A 27,954-nucleotide genomic window follows, 5' to 3' on the forward strand; every position below is an offset into this window, starting at 1 on the left:
ACGGCTGAGTTGCGGAGACTTTCGGAGCCGTTCGATGTCTATAGTCTATAGTGTCGTTCAATTGAAGAAAATATATAACAAAGGAATTGCTTTAAGTTTTATTAATGCCATAGTAATATTTAACAAACATAAAATACTGGTCGTCCGTAGCTTAAGTCGTGTAGCTACTCGGTGCTGAGTATATTAGAACACTTTATACATACACGAATACAATTTACATCTGTGCTATTCTTGAATTATTTATTCTTATCAAATATACATACAAAAAGAGATTCTGTTAGTATTGCTCGACTCAGACAAATGAAAATCAGTGCGTATATCTATGCACGATTCTAACTGATATGACAAATATATACGTATATAATTATAGAATATAATAATAGAAAACAAATAACCCTCGTACAACACAAATGTGTATCGACAAACTAGGTAAACTCAAGTGAACGAAAACAATGCAATTTACTATGTATTGTTGATGGAGTATTTATTTCATTTTTACTAGCCCGGATTTCAAGGAATTGTACAAAACCATTTCTTCGCTACGGCTATCATTGCATTCATATTGCTATATATACTCGAAGATTACCTGCAATTATCTTCTCATACGTAGAAATATCTTTCGTCAATTCATTAAAGCGATGTATCACACTAATTACAAACTAATATCAATCAAAAGTATCGTTCGATACCTTGCAAAATATACGATTTAGGAGAACAGCGTGAAAAGCAAGACGCATGCCGATTACACTGTTAAACACATATTTTGGATTTTTAATTTTAAGTAGAAGTTTGGATTTTTAATTTTAAGTAGAAGTTTTGATTTTCTGATTTTCATGTGTAGTTTTTGGAAAATATATCGGAAATTTCAATCTTGAAATTGTCTTATACTTTAACAGTAATCGATGAACTTTCCTGAACATGTGATATAGTTTAATGTTTTATTTAAAAGAATAAAAAGAATTATGTTCCAATTTATTTTAGAAACGAAAGCATTCTGTCTTCATTCAACAGTGCGATAATAGACTAGACAGTAATGTCTTTTTAATTTGTATTTTAAAACTCGCTTTTTGCATGCGTATCTTCTGCGATAACACAATGAAAAATGAATAAATAATGTTGAGTATTATAATTCATTAATAAATAAATAATTTAGAATTTGAGCAATAATGCACAAAATTACTTAAATATCTTACATAAACATACAAAACAAGCAGCATTAACTACGCAGGTGTTTAGTATTCAAAATACATAAATAAAACAAATTTACGCATTTCAGATAACATTTTTCTATCACATTGTTCGAAACTAGACACTATTACTGTTGAAGCACTAAACGTCTTGAAAGTTAACAATTTATCATGTTTTCAAAATTGATTTTTACGAAAACTACGACGAGGATTTTGAAAAAGTGAAGAGAGTCATACCCGCAAAACTCCATTTAAAAAATCTACTCAAAGTTAAAGCTCCGAAGAAAGTTCAATTTTGTGGCAGCGCTCCACAAAATTGCGTTTTCAAATATAAATTAGTCAAAGCATAATTCCGATCGAACACAAATAAAGATAACAGTAAATTTCCAAAATTTAACTGCCGACACAACTAACATACACGTTGATGATTGTTCCGAATGATCGTTTCGAAATTATCACAAATTGAAGTACTGGTTCCAAAGCAAAAAAATTCTACGCTTAGACTAATCATAAATGATAATTATGAAAAAATCCTATGATTCTTACAGTTGATCGTCTTCTTTGCATATGTCACGACGTTAATTAATTCTCTTCTATCGAGTTGATTCCTGCGAACGACAAACTGGAGTATACCAAGGCACTACAACTAAGGCACTAGCAATGCATTTAAGATTGGCTAATTTAAAGAAATGTCTGGAAAATTCGAGCAGCTCGGATCGCGATGAATCATCCTTCAGTATAAAATGCACTCGAGTATTTAAAAACAATGATCTACAAAGTATTCGGAAAACATGGACGGCTGCATGTCTCGTGAAGATTTATTGTTTAACAAGGTATAAGTCACGAAATTCCAAAAACTATAATGTCATTGAGAACCACGTAATGTTACACATACACAAGTTCCGTTCAGTCAATTCGTAATACATCTCCAAATCGAAAAGATCGAAGAAAGAAAGAACCAGGAAAAAAGAGAAATCAATGCATCATTTGTCTCGCGAACGGCAACAGAGAATGGAATTGTGACAGTGTACATAAGTATCGCGTTCAATGGTCGCGCGTATATCTCACCGTGCTATTAATCACTTAATAGTAAATATAAAAAGATCTGAACTTCTTTAAAGTCCGCTGTAACAGAAGTTCTAACGTAGGACTCGCTACATTAATACAACACCAAGGAACTTACGTGTATAGCACACTATACTTCCATTCGAATGCTAAACATGAATACCGCCACAGTCGGTGGCTACATCGGTTCTCGAACTCTTGCATTGAATTACAATTTTAATCGACGAAGTAATATAAATATCGTATGTAAATAGGATCGTACAGAAAGAGCGATATAAAAAGTTCAAATGCGCCAAATGCCAACAGAAGATAACATACATCGTAGATCGCTCTGTACCGTGATTATTCTCATCGTATAAAAATGAACCAGCACTCAGCCTGCCAGTCCAAAGTAGCAAAAACACCTGACCCCTTTCTCCGCACATTCACGACATATTTACGAACAGTGCATTCACGCCTTAACATAAACAACTCTCTTGTGCGTCTTCGCGTCGACTCGAACGTGTGAAACCTTACATCGTTTCAGAGTGCAATACCAACATTTTGATTGTCGCTCGAGATATTCTAGCTCGGTAACAATATAGTTACCGTATCGAGCGGTTGGTCTTGGTCCTGCTCCTGAACCTCCAGTTCCTGTTGCAACTGCAGTTGCTGTTCCTGCTCTTGCTCCTGCTCTTGTTCCTGTTGCTGGCGAGCGTTTTGCTTGGCATGAGTTTTCAGGTGGGAGTTCAGCATCGTCTTCGAGGCGAACGATTTGTGGCAGGTGGGGCAAGGGTACGGTCTGTCGCCGGTGTGACCTCTCAGGTGCACCACCAGGGTGGATCTTTGCGTGAACCTTTTGTCGCAGTGAGTGCATTTGTGCGGTCTTTCGCCGGTGTGGGTGCGTCGGTGCACGCTAAGGTAGTTCTGCGCGGTGAAGCCTTTGCCGCAGTGATCGCAGACGTGCGGCTTTTCGCCGGTGTGCTTGCGCAGGTGAACGGTCAGGTAGGTCTTGCTGGACACCGACTTGCCGCAGACGGGGCACGTGAACTCGTTCTGAGGACCGACGTTCCCGTGAGTTCTCATGTGCACCAGCAACACCTGTTTCCTGGAGAAACGTTTGTTGCAGAGCTCGCAGTGGTGCTTCCTCTGCGGCGGCACGTAGCCCGGCTGATGCAGCTTGGTGTGCAGCCTAAGACCTTGACGGTATCGGAACGTGGCGTTGCAGACCTCGCATTGAAAAGGTTTTTCATGGGAATGTTGGCTGGTCTGGTGCTCCTGGTAACTGTTGTAGGAGAAGAAGCTCGTGCTACAAATCTCGCATTGATACTTGAAATCGTTGCTCTCCTCCTGCTGAACAACCAGGCTCTCCGAATGCACCTCGTCCGACTCGTGCTCCAGCTGATGCTCCTCCAGAGCAGCGCACGTCTCGAAACTACAGCCGCACAGCTCGCAAACTAGTTGATCCTCCGACAGCTGAACGCTACCGTGCTCGTGCATCTCGAGATGCATCTCGAGGGCCTGTTCGGACACGAAGCTGTCTCCGCAAAGACTGCACTGTATGATACTCTCGGCGATGATTATCTCGTCGCCCTCGACCTTCGGCACGCGATCTGTGATCAATAGCTCCTCTGTTGTCTCTTCCTGTTCGAAAATCTCGGTCATCTCGCATTGCTCCTGGTCCTGAGGTAGCATCGCAAGCTTTGACACAAAATATCTGGAAAGAAGAGAGACACAAACCGGGGTCAATCAACGTGCATTTTTTTTTCACTGATTTTATTGTTTATACTTTATTCGGTCTTTTCCATTCGGGGAGCATGTATTCTTTAGCGAGAGATTTCTATAGGGCGGAGTGAGTACCCGTAAACGCCTACGAGGAAACGTTTAATCAAGTGCCTCGGTGCTTTCCAGTATTTCTTTTTATTTTGCGTTCGCACACTTCCTTCTTTCCGCTTACGCGACTTACTCTCCATTGTGATTATATACTTAGCTATCGATGTTCAGATTGTTAACGAGTCGGTGCTACAATGATTTGCTTGAAACAAGAAGTATTCGGAAGTACAGTAGAACTTCGTTCGTTGCATACTAACGATACGCCTCACCACGAGGTATTCAAGATTCTAGAACTCGTGGTGGTGGCTACGAAGAAAAAAAAGAAGATCGACTCACTATATAATTGGTTGTCTATTTCGTTGCATAACGTTTTGGAAGCATTTGCTGCCCCCTTTCACGCAACGAGCAATGTTCTACTGTATAATGATGGAAAGAAGCCCAGTCAGTCAAACCTTTTCGAAGCAGATTTTACTATTATTCGCTATGTTCGTGAGCAAAACGCTGTCAATTTAGTTACAAGTCCTCCTTACGTTAATTACATTTGTTAACCTGCAGTGTTACTGAATATCTGCACGTAAAAATTAATAATTAGGCTGCGGATTTTATGCACTTGTGCCACACTCAAATTAGTCTCGACAAGTGAGACCATTCATTTTCCATTGAAATAATTTGCCTTTTGACTGAGAAACTTTTCCAAAGTAGCATAGAGAAATGAAAATTAGCATAAACTTCCGTAGTCTACTATAGTTACTAAAATATGTATTTTATATTATCTACGAATGGGCGATAGTTATAAAAACATCCCTATTAAATTATAGTAATTTTTATTATAAAAAGAATATGGTTAAATATTTAACAAACTATACAGTAATCAATAGTGAGTGATACGATCATTCTTAGCAATATGAATTTTCCGTTAAACACTTACCCACAAGCCACTGTTTTATCGACGATCCAGACGTGTGAAACTCCGCCATCTTGCTTTTAATCGCACAAATTTATCGCAAAATATGTGCAGAATCGAGACTTTTTTCTGCTAAAAAATTGGCACTATCGTTTATAATGCCGGACACGAGTTTTGAAAGATATTTTCGAGAATAAATATCCAAGAATATGAAATGCAAATGTTTTCGGAACAAAACATATAAATTCAATTTGAATTTTCCGATTCTACAGTTCACTACACGTACATAACTTTTTTTATGTAAGCTTTATGAATCGATAAAAGTTTTTACTTGCAAGTATAATATTTGCCACAACTTTCTACTAACGATGGTACTCATAATTGTTTTAAATTAGAAATTACTAATGCGAAACATATATACATCTGTCAATTAACATTGAAAACTTTAATTCGACGAAACATTACATTCACGAGTGACATATTTTTTTTTGTTGTTCTGCAACTTCTTAGCAACGAATTATAATTAATAATATCAACACCAGAAATCTTAGTGTTAGAGGATTACATAGAAATATTTAAGCGTCTTCATACTTACGTTTTATGAATACGGTATGCAGTAACTAACCAACCCTGTACTCACATTAATTCGAGGCACATGAATTCATTGCTATTGCTAAACCGCTAGGCTATAGTACTTCCATTGATCGCTATCGTTAAAATTGTTGAACTATCCGTATACTCGTAAACTATGTTAATAATTATACGATAAGGCTTTTTCCTACAAATCTAGCAATAGTTTTGTAAACATCGAATAACTTCTAACATCCTAGTATGATTAGTTTCTCTGCTTCAAGAGGCTCTTACGCCTTCTCTTTCTCTCTACTCGATCAAAAATTTTCAAAAAATTTATCTTCTTTTAGGCACATTAATTTTCAAACCTAGTATCATTATACAGGTACTAACTATAGACGTATGAAATTTCGCGTTCAAAAGTAACGTCTTTAAATTGAATACCGAGGTCCTATATAAGCTCAAATAATTTCGAGTATCTTATCATTTTACATACATAGAATATTCACGTACGAACAATATCACAGTGACTGCATGCATATTATATGTAGAATCAATGAACTAGTAAATGTTGTAATATACAGTGTGCATCTGTTTTAACAAGACTCGCTGTAATATCTTAGAAAAGACTGAAAATATGATGGAAAGATGTTCGCAGAAGTTGTTCGGTATAAAAGGCCGTATAATGCAGCGCAAATATTTTTCTCTTGAATTATGTAGTGCTAGAAAAGCTTAAGATCAAAAAAGTTATATATTTTATAATTCTATTATTTTTCGCTATATTCTTCTAGTCATACTATCGTTAGTCATTTCGATACGAATTTGAAAAGATACTCTGCACAATGATATTTTATTTCATGAAAAATTGTAAAATAATTACGAATCGCGAGCTACTCAATTGTTAAAAAAATTTCTCTTCCCACGAAGTATTTGTTATAAAACAATCAGATATGAAATAATTATTTTCTATTATACCTACCTGTGTCTACTGATTGGCAATTTTGTAGATGCTTTGCGAATTCTATTTCAATATTTTCAAGAAATATTTGATTGTTGCATACGCACATTTATAATTTTTCTCTGTAATTCACCAACATTTTCAAGGGGTGTATCAAAGATATTGTTTTTTTAACGATCTCTACAAAGAGCGAAATTACTAAGTAAAAACGAACTATCATCGTGTAGCACCTAGTCGAATAAAGGCTGATTTATACTATCCGCTCAGAGACGGAACGGTTCCACTCAGTATAATAAAATTCTCTTCGGCTAGTTTCCAATATGTGCCTGTGCTGATTAGAGTCGCCAGATTAAGACTTGTGTCCCTACCTCTACCTTCCCCCTCTACGTCGCTATTTCCCACGCATTCGCCGCGTCACGTGACGCGTTTCGTCTCTGTCGTTCATGTGTTCGGTACTGGCAGAGAGAGAAACTTTTCCCCCTCAATTCGTGTTCCCTTGTCTCACCTATAGTATTAATATAGGAGGATAGTATTAACACCTATATGCAAATGCATTAAAGAATGTTTGATTGAAACTGGACGGAACCGTTCCGTGTCTGTGCCGATAGTATAAATCAGGGGTTCCCAACGGGGTCCAGGTAGGCTCCTTGAGCGTCAACAGAGAGGTCTATAGTATTTCCAGGGATTTATGATAAATTTTTCTGTTTTAAAATTTTATTTCCTTATTAAGGAATGTAATTATCAGATAATAATATCCGTTTCAATATGTATAAATATAGTAATATAAAAGTCAAATTGTTATCTATAAGCTTTTCATTCTCTAATAAAATCTAAACTAAAATCATCATTCTTTTGAAAGTGGTCGAGATGTAGGAAAAAGGTTGGGAACCCCTGGTATAAATCGACCTTTAGTCTCAAAAAGCGCTACAATATTGTAACTGCAAGAAAATATCCAGACATTGAATCGTCCCTACTACTTCATTCAATAATATTTACACCACATTATGCCCCCGTTGATATCAATGAACTTTTACAAATACATTTTTCAAATTATCAATCCGTTTTAAGATATCTCAGCCAGTCCAGTTAAAATGAGCACAGTGTATACCTATCATCAATCAACAAATTCGATATTACAGAAAAGTACAGCAAGCTTTCACCGATCGTTAAAAAGTTGCATAGAAAATCCAATTTTAACAGTTCCCTTTCACTTGCTGCTTAGTTTACGACAGTCTAATAGTAAACAACTTTAAAGTACCCCCTCCCAGAATAAAATGACTATCTCCACGGCCGCCTCTAGTACAGGCCGGAACATGTGATGACTATCAGCTGATCCGATCAAGCTACTGCATATACGCAATATCTTATGGAGACGGCCGTGAACTAACGCGAACGACTTCAAATCTCAATCAAAATTTATCATGTACCGGTCAGTACTAGAAATGGCTGTGCTATCTCCCTCAGTACGATGAATCGAAAACAAAACATTCTATTTTTCCATCTAGTTTAACCTAACGATCTATCCCTAACGACTAGAACGAATAATAATAATAAAAACAATATCACCCACTGTAAATCGTAGTAACGGATAAAAGTTCAACGAACAAGAAACTCCAACCGAGAAAAATCATTAACCTCCGTTTAACAGAACGCGACTCGTCGTCTCGCACGTTGCAACGCGCTCAACGACCAATTAACAAAACTCCCCCGGTGTGTATCTTATCCATCTACCCGGTGGTTCTCAATGTTTTTTCATGTGGTTCAGCATGATAGTTCTGGTAACGAATCCTTTACCGCACAGCGTGCAGGTGTATGGCCGTTCGCCAGTGTGATATCGACGATGGACGGTAAGAGTGGATGCCTGTGTGAACGATTTCCCGCACATGGCGCAGAGATACGGTCTCTCCCCGGTGTGGATGCGCTGATGCACCACGTAATACTTGCGATGCGTGAACCCCTTGCCACAGACATCGCAGACGAGGGACCTGGATCTGTGCGCGGCCTTGTGGGTGGTCAGGGATTCGATGCTAGCGAACTGTTTCGAGCAGGAGTCGCATGGGTACGAAGCAATCGACTTGTTCTGCGACGGGATTACAACGTTCCCGGCGATACTGCTAGTGACCGGATGATCGGCCGAAGGCATCATGGACGATGCGTCGGTGATTCTATCGTTACCGGTGATCACCGGTTTGTGGGTTTTCGCGTGATGATTGTACAGATTTCGCGTCTCGAACCGCATCAGACACCTGGGACAGGAGTACGGTTTCTCCTGGCCGACTTCGTGCATCCTTCGATGCCGCTCGAGGAGCGTACGGTACCGGAAACTGGCTTGGCAGCGATCGCAGGCGAACGTTTTCTCGACGTTCGACATCGGCGAGGTCGATATCGTCGAGATCGGCGCGCAAGATGTCGCCGGGACGTTATGCGTCACCTCGTGCATCCGCAGATGGCTCAGGGCGAAGAAACTCCGTGAGCAAACGGCGCACGTGTATCTCACCGGGTTGTTCTCGAGGTTGTGCTCGTATTCCGGCATCGCCAGGTGGCTAGTTCTCATATGGTAGTTCAGCTTTAGGGCGCTTCGGAATTCGAGGCCGCAGGTGGGACACGGATGGGACTCGACGACGATCTGCACGTGGTCCAACAGATTTTGGTCGGAGCAAATGGATGGCAAGTGGGACGGGACTGTTTGGAACGTCGACTGCATCATCGACGATTGGTTCGTGAACATCGAACTGTTCTGAAGCAGGGTACAACTCAGGGATAGACCGGGATCCCCGGTCTCGGGTGACGGCGACAGTATCTGACGCAGCATCCCCGACAATCCGCCGAACGTCTCGCTGCTTTCCCTGAAATCGACAAAACCCAACGAAAATGCATCGGAGGACAACCGTACAGCGCACACACAACATTGCCTTTGACTCAGTTCGAGTGATCTTTGTGGTGTTCTCTAGAAGGCGGCGGTGTCACAAGATAGATCAAGCGGAGATGAAGACAGAAAGAAAGAGAAAGAGCGAGAGATAGATAGAGAAAGAGCTGACCTCTTCTTCCACGGTCTGTCTTCGCGTGTTTTGTGTGCATGTGCGATTACCTACAAAGTGCGACCGTGCACAGTGCTCGAGCATCGTGCTCTTCATCCTCGAGACACAACAGAGATCCAGTGCGACCAGAGTAGCACGTGCGAACCGAACTTAGGACAGTTCTGTCGTCATCGTTACCGACGGAACAATGCGTATATATCTTAATGATCTATTCCGCTGCAGAAGATCGATCATGATCCTTTATTACACTATACCTTTACGTTTCTACGATACAGTGTCTTGTCCTTCATTATGTATATTATATACGCGTATTGCTACTAGATATACATACGTAAGCTGCTAAATAACGTATATAAATCTATACCTTACGAATTTGTTATTTTGTTAAACGGATTAATATAGCGAGTGTATGGAAAGAAATAAAAAAAACGGACCGTGTCTTCTACTCTTCTAGACTTACATTAGTTCTTCCAAATGTATCTGGAATCGTGAGAAAAGAGATTCGCAGAAACCGAGGGAGGAATGAAAAGGTTTCTACAGCAAACCAACAGAAAGAAGGAGAGAGTTAAGCTACGAGACTCGTATAGGCAAGAAAGTTAGAAGAAAGCAAACCCTTGCTAAAAGTTACTAGATTAGGTAATCAAAACAAAATTCAATATGTTATAATAAAAAATCAGATCCTCACCTTTTCAAAGGAAATCCAATCTGCGCGGACCTCTTCTTCGTCTTCGTCTTAACACAAACTTCGGAAATGCATGATTCTCTCTTTCCGTAAGTTCAATGAAAAAATTGTTCTGTTCACAGTCGCGCGACTGTGAACGCGGACATTGCCAGTATCGATTGCAACATCGAACAAATGTTATGGAAACGCGATCGCAACGTGGTGAAATGGAACAGTTTCCAGTTTCTATCGTCGAATGGTTCCAACGGAAACGTGAAATGTTCCTGAGCCACGCAGCGATCGGTGAAAATGATTCTCGCGCGAACGAACACTTGTCAAGTGTACTCTGCGCAAGAAAAAAAAGAAATGCGAAATCAAGTACAGAAAATCGGCGACAATAATACTCTGATCGGCGTGTAAACACGGCCAGGCTTATCATGGAAACACATCGGTCGCGGTTTCAGAAAGAAAAAACGGTCGATACAACAACGGTTCCATTGTCGTGGTCGAAGCGTAAAAATCATTATGCTCGCTGCACAATCCGGTGCGCGAAAAACGAAGTTCGCTCGGTTTCGAGGCGCAGCAAATTTCCAGCAAAAAAATATGCCGGAGCGTGCACGACGATTCCAAGACTACCGGGGAGAAATCGCGACGAACAAACGCGACATCGTATGACAATGAAAGAAAATCATGGAAATATCAACCATACATTATGCTTATAGATTACTCGATGAAAATCAATCTTGTAAGTATACAAAAATGTAGGATACTCGCCTTTTGAAAAATACATGAAACGTCCTCTTCGTGCTTCGTTTGTTGTGCGACGATTATATCTTCGTGTGTTCACGTTACGTTCGTTATCTTACTCGTTTTCGTATATCCTTTTCGATATTAAAATGATGATGCATGTGTTTTTTTTTCTCGTTTTTTCTCTCAATCGCAAAACACTATTACTACGTCGAGTTGGCGTCAACGAATGAGGCTAGCCATAAACCGAGTCGTTTGTGAGCAAAATTATGGCTAATAAACGTACACGCGCGCCACCGTCAGTGGGCTTTTCTTTTACGTTACGACGTAGTGAACTGAACGACAGCACTTACAGACTAACCGATATGCTAATGGTAACTATGTGGTCCTGACGATAATGTAAAGCGTAGGCATTGGAAAGCACGAAGACGACAAGAAACGGTATTCTTAAACGAATTGTACAGGACTCGGTGCGACTGATGGCACCGAGTGATCTTACGTATCGTGACGTTAGTTTTACGAGAGTTATATTAGTTTGTGATTTTTTGGCGGCCAATTTTCGGCCGTGTGCGGCATTTTGTGCCTTCACGTAAGCGTGGGATATTGATACTGACAACATGTAAACATCTGATTCTCGGCTGAACAGAGGGATCGAGTAATTCGATCATCGACGATGTACACAATGAGATGAAATAACCAGTCGAACCGTACAATGGAAGACACGTGTGTTAATAATTAGGCGTGCAATTAGCAGAATCCCTCTGTTCACTTATTGTACACGTATGAATAATAGCTAGGGTAGAATTCATTTCAATAGGAGTGTCGGATAAACATTAAAGAAGTCGAATCCTTTGCGGTGTTAAATGAATTTTATGGTTTCAGCGATGCCGATCTTATTGAAATGAACTCTGAATACATGCTATTACATGTAAAAATATATGAAAGTATTTTGCGATTTGGTTTAGAACGTTTTCGTTTCTGCTCATCGAGTATTCCGTGCTAATTTTTACAGCATTGCGAATTTGTCTCTGTGACAATTCTAGTTGAGAGAAGTTTCGAAGAGAATAGTCTATTATGCTCCGAGATGTTATCTACCAAACTGCAAAATACAAAGGGCCAAAGATGGTTGTGGGGTGTGTACTAACTTACCTTACGAATACATCGCACCTCGCGTTCTTGAATCGAGACGAATAACTCTTGAATATCTTTTCACAAAGTAAAAACTGTAAAATATTCGATACTGGTAATTTCAAAATCTATTGTTCTTTAAAATTTCATGTAACTGAAACAAAGTAAAGATCTACAGACGATTCAATTATTTTGTAATATAAAATTCTCAATTTAATGAAATTAAAATCAAATATTGCAGAGGTATCATCGATAAATTTTGTGAAACCATAATGAATTGATTGTGTATGTAAACGAATAAAGCTAAATTTCAAAATGTTAGACACAGCCATGATAAGAATATTAGTGTGTGTATGTGTTCTCCACAACAAGTGTACACCTTTGGCCCTGAAAAAGAATCAAACAAGGATAAAAAACTCACCCAGTTTTGGGATCCCCATCTGCTGGTTGTGGTATTGACATCTCAGGCATATCTGTGAGTTTCTGTTGTTGCAATCCTGAAGGACCCGCCTCATCGCACGCCAAAGAAACATTTACAAAGGTCGTAGGTTCTATGGTTCTACTGTTTGGATCTTCTTCGCTCTCTTCTTTTACAGGTAGGCCTACAGTATATGCAAAATATTCTTAATATAATACTTAAGTATAGCAAATAAATTATTCTGAAATACAAAATATTGAAAAACAAAACTAGGAAGTAGTAAAAAATTGTGTTCGCTTGATATATACCTTCGTCTCCATCGCACTCGTCGTCCGAATTCTCTTCGTCTTCGCTACTCTCTTCTTCGTCTTCTTGCTGTGTCGAGCCAGTTTGATTTTGTGATATTTGGTTATGCGTAGCTTGCGAGCTTGGACCAGGCACTGCTTGAACATTCTGCGCAGAACTGCCACTTGTGTCCATAGGAACTGAGGTTATTTGTTGTTGCTGTTGATTAGTATTAGACATCATCATAGGGATACCCAGGCCCATGTTGTCCATCATACTCATGCCCATATTGTTTTGATGCTCGCCCACTTGCTGCATCACGCCACCATCTAACCTGTTCTCGGTACTCTGTTCTTGTTTCATCACATTCTGCAAGTAAACGTTTAAAAGAAACGGTAATATTTCGTATTATGCGTTGTGTAAAGAGAAAAAAAAGAATAATATAATATATCATATATGTACGAAATGTATAACCTCTAAAAATTTTACTACGTTGAACCATCAAACTAAACAACAGAAATTTTCTAGAAATATTTTACAATGGCAAAACTAACTGCAAAAAGAATTAAATATGAAGTTAAGAAACCTACGAAGTGTACTGCAAAATTATTTTTATCTCAAGATATAATTGTAACTAAGGGCAAACACAGAACTGAACATCTTGCAAATAAAAGAGCATCTATGCTTTCATGTTTTCCATAGAAATATACATAGACATGTAAATATATGTAGACAACGTGGGGTATTTATTTTTCTCAAGTGACAGTCAAGTAGACAATCGATGGAAAATGAAAATAGCAATTACCGGATTGAGTACATTGGAAACATAACCCTGTTTGCCGCCTTCCACACTGACTTCCCCCAGCCATTGCAGCAGTCTCTTCTCGGCGTTCGCTGTTGTATTCCAAAATTCGTAAAATAATTCTATTTTATACACACAGTCGTCGCATATTTTCTTCGGTAGCTTGTCTTCTCTCGCAACCTGTAACCACGTACAAAAACAACACAATTCAAAATAAAGTTCCACGCGTAAGTCGGAAACTAAAAATATTTCGCTGTACACCCTCCAATTTTCGAATAGGCGAAATACATGAAAATTGATTTGTGGTAAATAACAATGTTATTCGTTAGGTAATCTCAAAAATAAGATCATAGAACACGTCTGCAGTACCTAAATCGATCTATACACGAGCAGAGTTCTACATCACTCTACGTAGATTGCGATAAAAGGAGATTAAAAAAAAAATATATATATATATATATTGTATAGCCAGAAACGCCTATGAAAGAATCATTTGAAATAAATCAACAAGCTGCATATAATTTTATAACAGAAACAATGGTATGGAAAGCAAGATGTCGAAAACGAGGACGATTATTCAATTGGTGTAATTGTCCGAAGAAAATTAATATTGCCGATCATTACTCCTAAATAACAAAGCGAGGGAATAGCCGGTAGGGTGGCGGGGGGAAGTGAAACGTACGAAATTTTCGAAGAAATGGATAAAAGCGCGGCAAAATTCTGAATAATTGTTGGCGTCGTGGGCGAGGTAGATTGGTCGTCTAGTGAGAAGAAAAGGGAAAGGAAAACACTGCGACAGCAGAGTGTACGGGCTATTGCGATGTCGCTACATTCAGGCTACTTTCAATTTGCTTCATGAATATCATCGGTGTACAGGGCGATCTCCGAAAGAAAGAGAACCGAACGCATATCTACTGGGAGGTTGAAAAGTCGTGGACGGCCCAGGAAACGCGATGTAGCTATGAAAATGCACAAGATGGCGGATCGCCATTGTCGATGCGATGGCGTAGTTGGCTTACCTTGACCGGTAGACAGGCGGCGATCTTCAGAAACAGATCGTTCCCCTCGCCCTCGAAAATCGGCACCGAAACACGGTCCTTCACGAGACACAGCCGACACAAATCCAGATAATCGAGGGAGGACATTTTACCGTGTAAAACGCCAGCTCGAGACGCAAAGCCGCGCCCGTAGACGCGAACGTTGTTTCAACCCAAGCCGGAGAAGACCTCGCGTTCTTCTGTACGCGTCGTTTGCCCACCGAGGTTCGGTCAATTCCGTTCGAACTCGGCCGTCCTCGGCGCGCCACGGATACCTTCGGAACTACTCGGTGGGTCAGTTGCGTATCGATCACGTCGCACTCGAAACCAACCGCTTTTACACATGAAGTTTCGAATATTGCGAAGGCCCCTTTCGTGTCCAAATAAAAACGTTATTTAATACGGACTCGTTGCGTCTCATGGAAAATCATTTGCCTTATACGGGGAACTTAAGCTTTCACAGGTGTATTAGAAGTATTCGATCGAATTAACCATGCTCTCGCCAATCCGACTCTTCTGCCGTGTTCGTATTAAATTGGAAATTTTGCAAGATGGCTACGATATCATTGCCGATTCCATTATATGTACATCGCTCCTTGTCTATTAGTAATAGAAAATATGGAGTATGACTCACGGTCGAACGAACGATACGCGGCGGTAGATTTATCTTTGATATGTACCGATTGATCGGCCAGGTGTTTAAGAGGTCGCCCGAGTTAATGCGAACCTATCAAATTTTCATGAACAATTACTCCCACCTTTGCGTACGAGCAGCGTCACGCATGATCAAACTGACGGCTACCGTAACTTCGACGGAACACGAATCAGAGTTTCGCGAGAAATATTTGCATCAGTCTTATACCATTTCATATTTCAAATATCATCGGTCCGTCTTGCACTTTTATGATATTTCTTCGTAGTTTATTTCGATTATAAAGAACTTCGAATTATTTTGTACACGTGGGAAAATGTACATGAATGTAAATGAATATTGCCATTCTTATTAGATTATGACGCGATATGACTGGACGAGATTTTAACATATAGAAAGACTTTCTGCAGCCTTCTTATTACGCAAGTCAACAGTATGCCAGCGCTTTTTCGTTTTTGAACTATCACGTTATTTTCGTGTATAATAAAGTACTGGATGCACTGATATGCTCTTTAAGATTTCTAAGATTTTTTTCAGTTCACCACGTTCAATCAATAGACCATTAATTGCAAACGAAGTCCTCATTGAGGTTTCTACCTGAAGGCGACCCACATGAACGTGCAAAGCGACGACAAGCTCTGCACCTGAGGTCTGGGTTAGGTCACAAGTCATTCGGCAACAGGGTCTACCTGAGGGGTCGGCCGTTTTATACATAGTTACTGTTACAGGGGAACATCTATCGACGCACACCGGCGAGTAACCGGAGATCTGCGAGTTTTGCAGAAAAGCGTTCAGCTCGAGAAAAAGTACCTGGTGAAACGTCGGGAAACTCACACCGGGGAGAGTTCTTACAAATGCAAAACCTGCGAGAAACGGTGCACCCAACGCTGCACCCTTAGTCGAATGAAATTTCGCGTTTTATGGTTGTCTCTTGTTAGGCATTGAATTCGCATTAAATTTTTGTATGGAGTGCTGGTATGGAACAAGCTACGTTCCCAAAATAAAAACATATTTATAATAACTATAATAATACAATATTTATAATAAAAACATATTTATTGATATCTTGAAAGCACGTCTACCATTATTTATGACCACCTTAAAACAGAACATTTTATTAAAAATGTTTCTTGAAACAAGCTATGATATGGGAAATAATTGGATGCAAAATTTCAAATGGGACACTTCGTATGTGTGAACAAGCTTAGATTTGTATTCTTTTGTATTCTATGCAAGTTGTATAGTCAAACTAACGGTGCGATTAATCCTCGTGTAGGCAACCAGCTATACAAGCACTCACTTACCATACTCCCTTCAATACTCTTTGCTGTTTTTCTAAAAATATCACGAAACTTCTTTAAACGTTCTTTCTTTAGACAGTATTACATAAATTTCTAGTTTTAAACACTACAGGTTTCAAATTGTTTGTAAATTTTGACTGTCTAAAACATGAATTATCACTTGTAGCAGAATAGTCCAATGAAGTTTCCGATCAGTAGGTCTGTCAATTATTAAGATAAGATTTTGTTTTACGAAAAGCTACTATGTAACAGAATTGAATAAATCTCACTAAATATCGTAGCATATTAATAATAACTGTACACCAAGATTGTAAAATAAGAAATTCAGGTTTAACAACTGAATATCTGTGCAACGTTGCTATCAGCTTTATAGGTTAAAGCAACATAAACAATAACATAATAAATTTGTAACATTGGTAGATGTATTTTCTACAGGGAATTTAAAGGAACAGCCTCCGTATATTAACACGCTCAACATCCTGAAGAATTCCAAGGATTACCTACAGGTTTCGAAATGAATTAGGATAATATTGTACATAGATCGGATTGCATAATCGCTTATCCTTATCAGCGAACGTATTAATATTTGGCTGTGTATCGGATGTGAAGAATGTCGGTAGTTCACCGGGACAAAAATGACGGACTTCGTTTTAGATAAAAAAAACTGCTTTATTGTGGCAGAGCACATGTATTATCATATACCAGCATATAATTAGGAAGTCCATAGTAATTTACAAATTACGATCCACTTAAACGTCGGTACACGTGGCGGTGTATGCAGGCAGATTTAAGAATCGATTTCGATCACACACATGCTGTTACCATGTTTATATGTTCTTTCTTTATTTATTTATTTTTTGCATCATCTCTCTTCGATCGTTTATTCCTTCTTATTTCGTTTTAACATTACTTTTCGTTTCTTTTTATTTTGTGTTCAATGCATTTTTTTTCGAGGAAGGGGAGGACAGGACCTTCTAAAGGCCCTTGCAACGATGGTGCTCTATTTATAATACATGAAAACAAGGGATATGTGGTCTCTTTTCTTTCGGTAGTCGAGAAAATTGTACCCGTACAAGCCGATGGGATTTCTATTTCCGTTCTCTCGTTTTTCCTCCAACACACGGAGTACCTCGTTTCGTATCTTACAAGTAATCGTGATTATCGCAAGTGTGATAGTATTTCCAGGCATCTGTTCGTATCGATACGCTCCTTCTGTCAATTTCAAGCAATAGTTAAAAACTCAAGATTGTAATTTTTACATATTTATGGGAACAAGATACTTCATCGGTAGGATACTTTTAATCAGAGAAAGCTCTCGTCAATCCTCCTCTTATATACAGTTTCAAATATGTTAATTTTCTGTCTCTTCTTCACGATTTTATTCTCTAATTCAGTTCTGGGCAACTGATTGCTCACGGGGTGTCGACACTCGAGCTGTTACCCCCACTACCACGAGTCACAACTGCACGATTACTTTTTTAATTATGACTAATTGAAAAATTTAGTACTAATTCAATATTACATATACATATGTATAATAACTGGACTGCGGATTTTATGCACTTATGGCAAAAATGGATGGGTGTAATTTCAAGTACTAAAAATATTGCAAGATTTCAAGAGTATGAATACATTTCTTGCAACTTAATAAAACCACTAAAGAGAGAAATAAATTCCTATTTAGTCCCTATGACTTGCAATTAAGGCAAACGATCTTTATTTTGCATAAAGATCCGCAGTCGTGTAACGTTCATTTTAGTAAAAGATTAATCATTTATTCCGCAATTACAGAATACCAAATTAACTATGATTATTGATTTATAGTAACGATTAATTGATTAATAATCATGAATAATTAACCCTCTTGCGCTCGCGCGAGTCGGAGTGCGGTATTGGGGGAAACGGCTAGAGCGTCGGCAGCTCGTGAGCAATCAGTTGGCCAGGCCTGCTTTAATTGATTTCTCTGTTGTATACAGTTGTCGTTTCTTTACAAATTATCGGTATTGCAAACAAACTTTCAGTGGTCTTCGAAATTCTACGGATAATAATGTCGGAGAACGATTTAAGCTTTCGAATGAAACGTTTAATTCGTAAAGTAAGAATCGATTACGATAATCGTACGAAATTGTTAAATAGAACGATCGAAATTAGTTTAGCAGATCAATCGTTAAAACGTTTGGTAAATCTAGTACACCAGGTTCAGTTCGTCTTTTCCATTCGATTTTTGCAACGTTATCATTTGTCGACGTATTCATGATCTATCGCAGTTTAAAGGCTGCGTTGTCGGTAAAACCGCGACAAGACTGTATTACTTCGATGCTCATATATAGTTAATTAATTTGTTAAATTCGTAACTATTTACTTACACTTTATGCTATAACAATAATAGCAAAATTGCGTGAATGTGTGTCTAAATTGTTTCTTCGTTTAATCTCGTGTCTTTTTTTCGAGTTTTTTTTTGTCGTAATTGTAAATATACAGCTATTACAAATATTATTGTTTACATTCGTGTAAGATAACATTAATGGTAATCATCGTGTTCGTAATCTACTAATACAAAGTTAAAAATGCGGGAAGTTTGAAATTTCGCGGTCACGCCGCTGAATAATGAATATATTCGTGTGTATGTGTGTATACGTACATGCATTTTATTTCACATTTTTTTTCTGACGTTCCTTTGTTCTTTTTTTGTTGTTCCGTTAGAAATCAGTACTGAAAGAACGTGTCATTGTTATACTAACTATTAGTCCAAACACATTTCTCTCGTTGGCATACTTCAATGCTAAAAGTTCATACGAAAAAAGTACAATTTTATAAATTCCAAATAAGAAACACATTAATCGATAGATTCGAATACGACAATGACACCCTCTTTGAATTCCGAGTCTCTTTGAATTTAGACGACCGATTAATCGTTTATCGAATTTTCAAGTGAATCAGTGTATTCAAAATGTAAATCGAAACGACTCAATTGTCTAACGGAGGAGACGTATGGAGTGAAAATTCTTGCAAAATCTCTTGAACTCTTTGAAAACCTGTACCAATTGCTCATTTCTCCGATTGCATCGATATTGCTATTGAAATTCTTCTATCGAGTTTTTCCCATGGAAAATGAAATTCGAAATATATCTCGAAGAACTCGGTAACTGTTAATCAAACTACGTTGCGCTAATGGATGAATTATTATCGCTTAAAAATTTTGATTTATAATTATCGTTGAAAATGTCAAATTCGTGTCGGGTACCCAGCAAGAATTTTTCTCTCGTTTCTCTATAGTAAATACCAGAATGACTTGATTGTTTATCTTAACATCGTCACGCTTATTCCAACAATATCGAGATTAATTAAATTAGCGTTGGTCGAAGATCGTTGACAATTTTATGTATTATCTCGTACACCTCACGCCATATCGGTTAGATCTCATTTAGTTTACTTTTTTTTTCCTTTATTAAGCTAAAATGACGAAACATTGATGGAAGAAGGATGGGCAGAAAAACGCAATTCTATCACTGTCTGAACGAACCACACACGTCTGACTACAAACGGTATCATCTCCTCGCGTGTGTAGACAACACACACGCCTAACGTCTCGAGCAGTTGTAGTGTAGTAATTTGAACTGCTATTTTAAAATCGTACTTGTAAAATGTTTGTCGTAGTAGTTTTCTTTTCCGTCGAACAAAGAACTGGATATTTATCTATATATGTGTATATATATAGATATACGTTATATTTATATATGCAAAGTTTTTAATAACGTTAGTAAAATTTTATCAGTTCTCTGTTACTTGTATCATACAGTTTCTAGAAATGGTAGTCTCTGTTAAAAATGATCCTTGCAATGTTACCGAGTCTGATGTGGAATGCAAATTGTAGTCGCATTTGCTAGTTTATTAATACAATGATTATTCATAAGTTTATAGAAAGATTTCCGGTGATGGGTGTAAGCCTTCACGATGAGTTTTCTTTCATGACCATTTGTACTGCACTTATCTCGAACAACAACGAATTAAAATTGATCGTTCAACGATTCCTGAAGCGTCGTTTCCGTTCACGAAACGAACAGAAAGAAACACGAATGCACCGACCGACAATAAGAAAAGATAAGAACGATATTGCTCTTAACGTCTTCCCGAAGCGATCCGAAAATCAGCCGACAAAAAGACGTCACCGATTACAGATTATCCGCTATAATAGTATGGTCTATTGACGAAATTTCTCATTCTGTCAACGAAAACTATATATATAACAGGCCTGGGCAACTGATTGCTCACGGGCTGCCGTCGCTTGAGCCGCTAACCCCACTACCGCGCTTCCGGCACCCCCACTACACGGCTCGAGCGTCGGCAGCTCGCGAGCAATCAGTTGACCAAGCCTGATCTACAACTTGCTGATCTCGAAACACTAGTTCGCCTCAGAGGAATTTCGCTCCGAAGGCACAGAACGCGGGCAAATGGACTGCGTGTGTGATACAAGGTTTAGAATCGATTCTCGCTATCGTACGAATTAGTTTCGGGAACTATAGAATCCGTGATACAATGTACAGAACGGTGTTTAGAAAAGAGTATCTGGGAACGAAGAGGTAATGAGATCTGCTACTCTAGCCGCGATCTTGATACTCCGCCGTCGTCATTTATGACAGTAATTTCCCAAGCAGGAAAACCAAGACAACGAAGGGCTAAAGAGTGGCATTTCACCGACCAATGTCCCGCGCAAAATCAGCTCTCACAGACGTCACAACCGAATCCAAATCTGTTAAACGCGCCAGAGCTTGATGGTGTACGCATGCTCAGAGTTGCCAGATTAAGACTCGTGTCCCCGCTCCTACCTTTCCCTTCCCCTTCTGCGTCACGTGACGCGTTTCGTCTCCGTCGTGCATGTGTTCCAATGTCACGTGACTAATCCGATGCTGGCAAAGAGGGGCCAACTTTTTCCCCTCATCTGGCGACTCCGGGCACGCTGTTTTGCCATTGTTTCGACTAGTTCCTATTCGTTAAGTTCCGCGGAAATGGATCCCTAGTTATCTATGTTTGTACTTAATGTATTTATCTTAGTCATGAAGTATTCACGGATTGTATCTGTGATCGACCATTCCTGTGCCAAAACGAAGGGGAGAGTCCTCTTTTTCTCATTTTGTGCAGTTGAACGGAACCGTTCACCCAAAAGTAATACAAGGATTGAAACATGCATAAGAAAACGATGGCACTTTAATATAATTCGTTACATTTCTTTGAGCTTGCATTTTGAATTGGAACATATCAGGATATCTCCGTTTGTTTCTCTTTTTATTCACGCCAGTCCACGGGCTCCGATATACACCATTCGCAATCGATAAATTAGTGTAAACAAGTTCTTTTTATACTTGCCTGTTTCTCATCGATATCTGTCTATTTAAGCCAGCAGCACACCGCGGGAAAAAACGCCAGGCGACAGCTCATTGTTTCGTTTTCCCCTGTCCTCCTGGTTGGAGTGCAACAAACGCATAAAAATCTATTCGCCGCCTGGTGGAAAACCGTGGTGCACGGCTAGCCTTAATGGGGTAAAGCGATTCTCCTCTTCGATCAACTTTGCTCGCTATGCAAATACATGATTTTCATTCGTACCATTTGTTTACTCCGGAATCGCATACACGGACAACATCATCGACGTCTGTATACCTCGATCGTGGTTCTCGGTACAAGTCCTCCACGGAGAAGCACGACTCTAATTCCCCCTCCGTGGATTCGTCGTTTGTAAATGCGGGTGTAGAATAGACAGATATGCAACATCACTTATGGATTTAATGACAAACTCTTGGTATTTAATCGTAAAACGACTCTCTTCCTGGATCGATCTTTTCGTAAGCGTTTTCATTATACACGTGTGTATGATACTAAAAATCGTCGAACAAATCAGGGAGAATCGTTTCTAGAACGCCTAGATCTCGAAGGTTTAAGGTTATACAAGCTCACTTATTCTTTACGGAATCTTGCATGGAAATATAAGGTATTTTTATCTAAAATTCTTAATCCTTGTATTATCTTAAACACGCGTTTGTATAATCCTTGTATTATTCTTAACACGCTACACAACGTCCATTTGAGAAATGAATCGAAAAGAAACTGCGTACCGGATCGTTCGGAGTTTCTCGTCTCGTTCGAATCCAACGGAATGAAATCGAAGAGCAAGCGTGGCAGCGGGTAGGGGGCGAGGGTAGATAATCGATCTTAGACGGAGTTATATATATAATTAGTAACTTGGAATTTTGAAACGGGCTATCGTTCGTTACTGCTAACCGGTATACAGGCTGATCGGTAACCGGTGGTGCAACTAAAAAGAGGGCGACTCTACATAGAAAAAACGTCGAAATTGCAGAATAAGCTTTTCAACCATGTTTTTCCCGAAAACAAAGCCGAAAGCAAAAATTTCTAACTTCTTAAGAGAAAATAAGAGTTATAAAAATTGTTGGTTTGCTAAGGTGAAGTCTAACCAAATTTTTTATTCTACATTTGTCGGCTTATCTTTTTATGCAGAATCGCCCCTCGTTTCGGTTGCGCCACCGATGCACCCTGTATAAACAATTCGAAATCATGTTGTTCGGTAGCGGAGGAGCGTGAAAATGAAATCTGTGAATAACGATGATCGAAAGAACGCGTAACTCTGATCCGCCCGTGAATCCTTCGAACTCGAATTCGTGTTTTCGTGATGCTCGCATACCGCTTTTAGTCTTTTAATATCGTGAGAGTCCATTCCAATCGACGTGATCGTTGTTATTTTCTACCCTAGTATATTACAAATGTAATTCGTTCATCGTGTTATAGCGAGTTCTCATGAAAAGATAAATAATTAGAAGACGTAATTAATGGTAGTGATGGTAATAAGTGCGTGTACTTATCGAATCTCTTTTCTTCCCGTACGGTTGAAACGAATACGGCTGGTTCGATCAATCGCGAATGCTTCCGTTTACGTGGCCACGTTCTCCTCAACTCCGGTTGCAGTTAATTGTCTTCGTTAACCCTTAAACCTCGAAACATTCATTTCGATAACTTGCTTAATGTTTAATGAAACTGTATATCCGTCTTTCTGTAGAACAGTTCCGATACGAACCTCGCATACTTATCATAAAGATTACAAGGCTGAATTTACATAGATTTCTCGCAATTTTCATAACAATGTGTGCTTGGATGAAGGAATTCATTTAATCATTTCTAATGGGAATATATGTATATCTCGTTGTAATTTCAAAAACAAGTTTATAATTCTTTCGAGCTATTTTTCTGCCATCGTGTGCTATTCCCATTTTACGGCAGTAGACACTAAATCGAGTATGCTATACCAGCAGGAGTTGCATTCAGGGTAGCTGACTCATAGCCGAGTTAAAATGAGCAAGTTCCGGTAGGTGAGGTTTGAATTAAATTTTTTATCACGCGTGAGACTAAAATAACCGATAATCTTTTATCTAGGAGTTTGAATTACCCGTAAACGTTACGATTCACTGTACGACGTGTTTTATAATATTTCTTATCGCCACGATCATCACGAAGCAATTGTGCTTGATCGCACAGCGCTGTCACAAAACACGCGGCGATCAATTGAAATCATTTCGTCAACAACTTCAGCTTTAAAATGCAATTGCTTGGCAACTTTCGAAAAAGAGATTCTAGAATTTTGGAGAGATCAAAAATCACAACCGTGTTCGTGATTCGTTTAGTGATTTTGCAAGGCATCCTGGCTCGCGAGTGAGCTCGTTTCAGCGACGTTCTCGTACCGGGACTGTTCGACAGTTTCGATCGATTTAAGGGTCTGCGAAGAACATACATACGGCGAAAGTGATGCGACCGACGCGGCGACGAGTAACCATGAAAACCATAACTGAACAGAACAGTCCAAATATGTCTGCACATCGGTTCCTTCCTGGCGGCCATGTTGAAATAGTTGAAAGGCCGAGTGAGCAAAACGAAGTTTCACTACTTACGCTACGCGTGTATGTGCAATCCAGTGTATGTCTTAAAAATACTCGAATACGTTCTACTTGTCGATAAAAGGCAAGAGAATTGTTCCGCTCGTGTTCGACTATAGTATGACGCGTCTCGTAATCTATTCGGAAATTATGGTGCTTTGTGTCTCGATGGATTGACTTTCCGTAGGTAAACTGTAAACCAAAAGAAGATCAGGGGCCGATAATTGAATTCTCGTGTGATCTCTACGGCTTTCACTCCCTCTCTCTCTCTCACTCTCTCTCTCTCCTTCTCTCTCTTGCTTTCTCGCTCCCTCTCTCTCTCTCTCCCTGGATTTCATTTATCTTCGTTAAGATATTTAATCATTATATGTATATATTTGTAGTTTCCATTTTTTTTTTGTTCATTTATATGATTAAACTTTTATCTTTTCCTGACCGAGCGTCCGGGCGTGGCGAGATCTATCTGGTAGCTAGTGTCCTATGTAGTTTACGGCCACGATCTCTCAAACGATCTGGATCATTAATTAAACGGTAATAAGTGGAAAATCGAGGATGGGGATTCCCTCGTGTACTCGCGCACTCGCAATGATAATATAATTATATATAATGTTGTCTCGCAAGTAATGGTATTTATACACATCGTAAGATCGAAACACCTTAATTCGTACACCTAGATCCGTACGTGTAATATCTATAGTTCATATATACAAATTGTAAAATGCCTTCTTAATGAAAAAGTCGTGTTCATTTTATGTATATGTCTTTCGGTGTGTATATATTTTGTTTATACATATCTCTCTTTTTCTTTAGCAGTGTGAACGCAGATATATATATGTATATTTTTTTTTCTCTGTCTCTTTCTTCTTTCTTTCCATCTCTTTCATTCTTTCTCCCTTTCTCTCGGTTTGCTCTCGTTTACACACTCGAACACATGTATACTCGGTCACTCTATCATCGTTTCTTCCTCTGACGCACACGCACACGCGCGCACAATCATCTCGCTCTCCGTTTCGTTTTCATTTTCTTGAAATCAATGCTTTTTGACTACGGAACACATGATCGCTAGCAGACCTTATCTTTGTACATGCAGAACAACAGTTGCTTCTAAGGATCAGTTCATCGCACCCGTGACAAGATTCTATTTCTTCTTACCTGCAATGAAATCATATACGTCAATTGGAAGAGATCGAGAAATATATGCAAGGTATCGTAACGCGTGAAATGCTCTCGGCACGCTCTCAAAAACATTGGAAGATCGTGTTCGAAACAATCGGAAGCACTTGGGATTCATTAGGATATAATTTCTCGAACGTGTTCGTTCTCCTTCGCGGCTTTCTGTTCTGCTAATCGAAACTCCGGGACACGGGAGAGAAAAAGTGAATATCGAAGACGATGTGTTAGGTCTCTCCGTTCGGGCTAGAATCTCGTCGGCTCTTCGCTGGCTTACGAGGAACAGCTCGACGAAGAGAAAGAAAATTTCGCCACCTGAGATACTTCAGCGTACGCCGACGAGCAGAAAATATTCCTTCACGATCCTAAAGTTTCATTTCCACGAACTTTTGGACGGCTTCCGCGAAGTCTGGCTCCTAGAGTCTAAAGATAGAGTCGGAAGTTACTCGGAAAAATACTTTAAATGCGATGGAGTTCACTAGAATGCTACGCAGACAATTATTTACACGTACTCGTCTTTGCAATTTCGGCAAAGAGGATACCGAATGATTCGAAGATAGAGAACGAACGGAATCAAATGATTGCTCGTGTAAGTGACGGATATACGATTATTCGTGCAGTCGTCGTCGTCACGTTTTCGTCTGTTGACCGTATCCTCGTGGGGAAAACGAGCCTAACGTTTCGTCGAGGCCACAGTCATCTTCGTCGGACATCGAACGGCACACGTCCGATCGCGCGGCCTGATCATCATTGCTGTGTACCCTGCCTTGATTCAATAACCGTCAATTGGTGACGTGTCTTAATCGATCGAACGTCAATCCTATCTAATCGGGAGCATTTGTGTACATCGGGGAGTTCCAACATGTTGTTCGCGAGCCACACGCAGCTCCTTCCCCGCTCAAGTACTTGCACCACTCTTAGACTTCATCGTTACCGTAAAACTTCGTCCCTGTTCCCGTGTCGAAGAGGTTCGACTAATGATGGGGACCTTGCGGTTCTCGGAGGGGAACAAGTTGGAACTCCTCGATGTTCATACATACTTTCGTAACGAACGTTCGCATAACGACTCGCGCGCAGTCCGATACCGACGGAGCGAAACGTTGCCACTGAAAGCTCCAACAGCGCCAACCGCGATGACACCGGCCCGCGGAAGCCTAAAATCTATATTACTCATGTATTTCTAATGACCTCTACCGCTACCATGAAGAAGACAGTGTCCCAGCTACCGTACAATAAAAAACCTATCCGATGACTCGACGACAAGGACGACACACTACCGAGACAGTCTGTTACAAGGGATCCGGTATGTAATTCCTCCCCGATCAACGGTCGCTTACAATCTAAAAAGCTAAAACGGAGCCTCGAGTGACTTCGGAAGTCCTCCAACAGTCGGATCGACATCGGAACTCGACGAAGCCGATCGACGATCCTAATCGCTAGCCTACCGAACAATTGGAAACATTTATACTCCGGACAACACCGACACACCTCGCGAAATCAAGCCTCGTCTGCCGAGAGAGACACAAGCAAGCGGTTTCAAAACAACGTGACGAACAAAACGAGACAATCGTCAGTGGGAAAACGGCTCCAATGTTCTGGTCCCGCGGGACTTCCGGTCTGGAGAACGGTTCATCCCCCAAACAGGGGAGGTCTTGAGGATTAAATTCGTTGAAGCCGACAAAAAGCTCACTCTATATATCTATCTCTCAGATGCATACATACACACGCACACGCACACACTCTCTCTCTCTCACACACTCAGGCTCAGTCGCTCTAGCTTTCGCACTTTCGTTCGTTCGCTTTCTCTTTTTTCGATTTTCTTCAAAGATGGTCTCAGACAGAGACCCGTCGCGGCAGTTCTTGCGGCATCATGCTGACGGTCGATGATCGTCAGATGCTGGCTCGATGTTGTTGATACAACGGCGGAAGTTGCAGCAACGGCGTGGGCGGGGGCGCGCATTGCTCGCTGCGCATATTCAACGACGGCAGCTGCTGCATCGGCAGCAGGTGCGAGATCTTACCGGGCGAGCGACGGACCGTGAAACGTGGTCTCCGTCGTTTCTTCTGGAAGCCGCTGCAGCGGCAGTTGCAGACCGACGTGTCGTCGTCCAGCGATATCGTGTCACCATGGATGCCTATTTGGCCCGACAGTATCGAGCCGTTCGCCATTATTACGTCGCCCTCCAGGCGCACTGCTCCTTGCGCAGCCTGCGTCATAACAATTTTTCCTTCATTCTCTTTTTTCCCTCGCCTCTCCACCGTTCAGTTTTTTTTTTCTAGAT

The 27,954-nt window shown here is 40.0% G+C and overlaps 3 protein-coding genes across 18 annotated transcripts in view; all 3 read right to left on the minus strand.

The window, feature by feature from the left end:
- Positions 1-14,871, minus strand: part of LOC143212765 (uncharacterized) — a 77,150-nt gene extending 62,279 nt beyond the window's left edge. For 12 of the 13 annotated variants that reach the window (XM_076431893.1, XM_076431885.1, XM_076431890.1 and 9 more), the window contains exons 1-4: positions 14,595-14,871; positions 13,579-13,755; positions 12,797-13,142; positions 12,492-12,672 (exon numbers count right to left, since the gene is read on the minus strand). In XM_076431893.1, the coding sequence (XP_076288008.1) occupies positions 12,492-12,672; positions 12,797-13,142; positions 13,579-13,755; positions 14,595-14,720 (830 nt within the window). In that variant the 5' untranslated portion in view covers positions 14,721-14,871. Of the gene's footprint in view, positions 1-458; positions 3,949-12,491; positions 12,673-12,796; positions 13,143-13,578; positions 13,756-14,594 lie in introns of those variants that run through there. The other variant, XM_076431896.1, reaches the window with a different exon arrangement.
- LOC143212773 (uncharacterized) lies at positions 3,955-12,485 on the minus strand. Its single transcript, XM_076431910.1, has one exon. It carries the CDS (start codon positions 9,306-9,308, stop codon positions 8,238-8,240), a length of 1,071 nt encoding a protein of 356 aa, XP_076288025.1. The 5' UTR covers positions 9,309-12,485; the 3' UTR covers positions 3,955-8,237.
- Positions 14,872-21,831: 6,960 nt separating the features above from the next.
- Positions 21,832-27,954, minus strand: part of Task6 (TWIK-related acid-sensitive K[+] channel 6) — a 124,642-nt gene continuing 118,519 nt past the window's right edge. For all 4 annotated transcript variants that reach the window (XM_076431906.1, XM_076431905.1, XM_076431908.1 and 1 more), the window contains one exon: positions 21,832-27,880. In XM_076431906.1, coding sequence (XP_076288021.1) covers positions 27,563-27,880 — 318 coding nt within the window. In that variant the 3' untranslated portion in view covers positions 21,832-27,562. The remainder of the gene's footprint in view (positions 27,881-27,954) is intronic.

This window comes from Lasioglossum baleicum, chromosome 10 (genome assembly GCF_051020765.1).
Source record: "Lasioglossum baleicum chromosome 10, iyLasBale1, whole genome shotgun sequence".
Classification (NCBI taxonomy): domain Eukaryota; kingdom Metazoa; phylum Arthropoda; class Insecta; order Hymenoptera; family Halictidae; genus Lasioglossum; species Lasioglossum baleicum.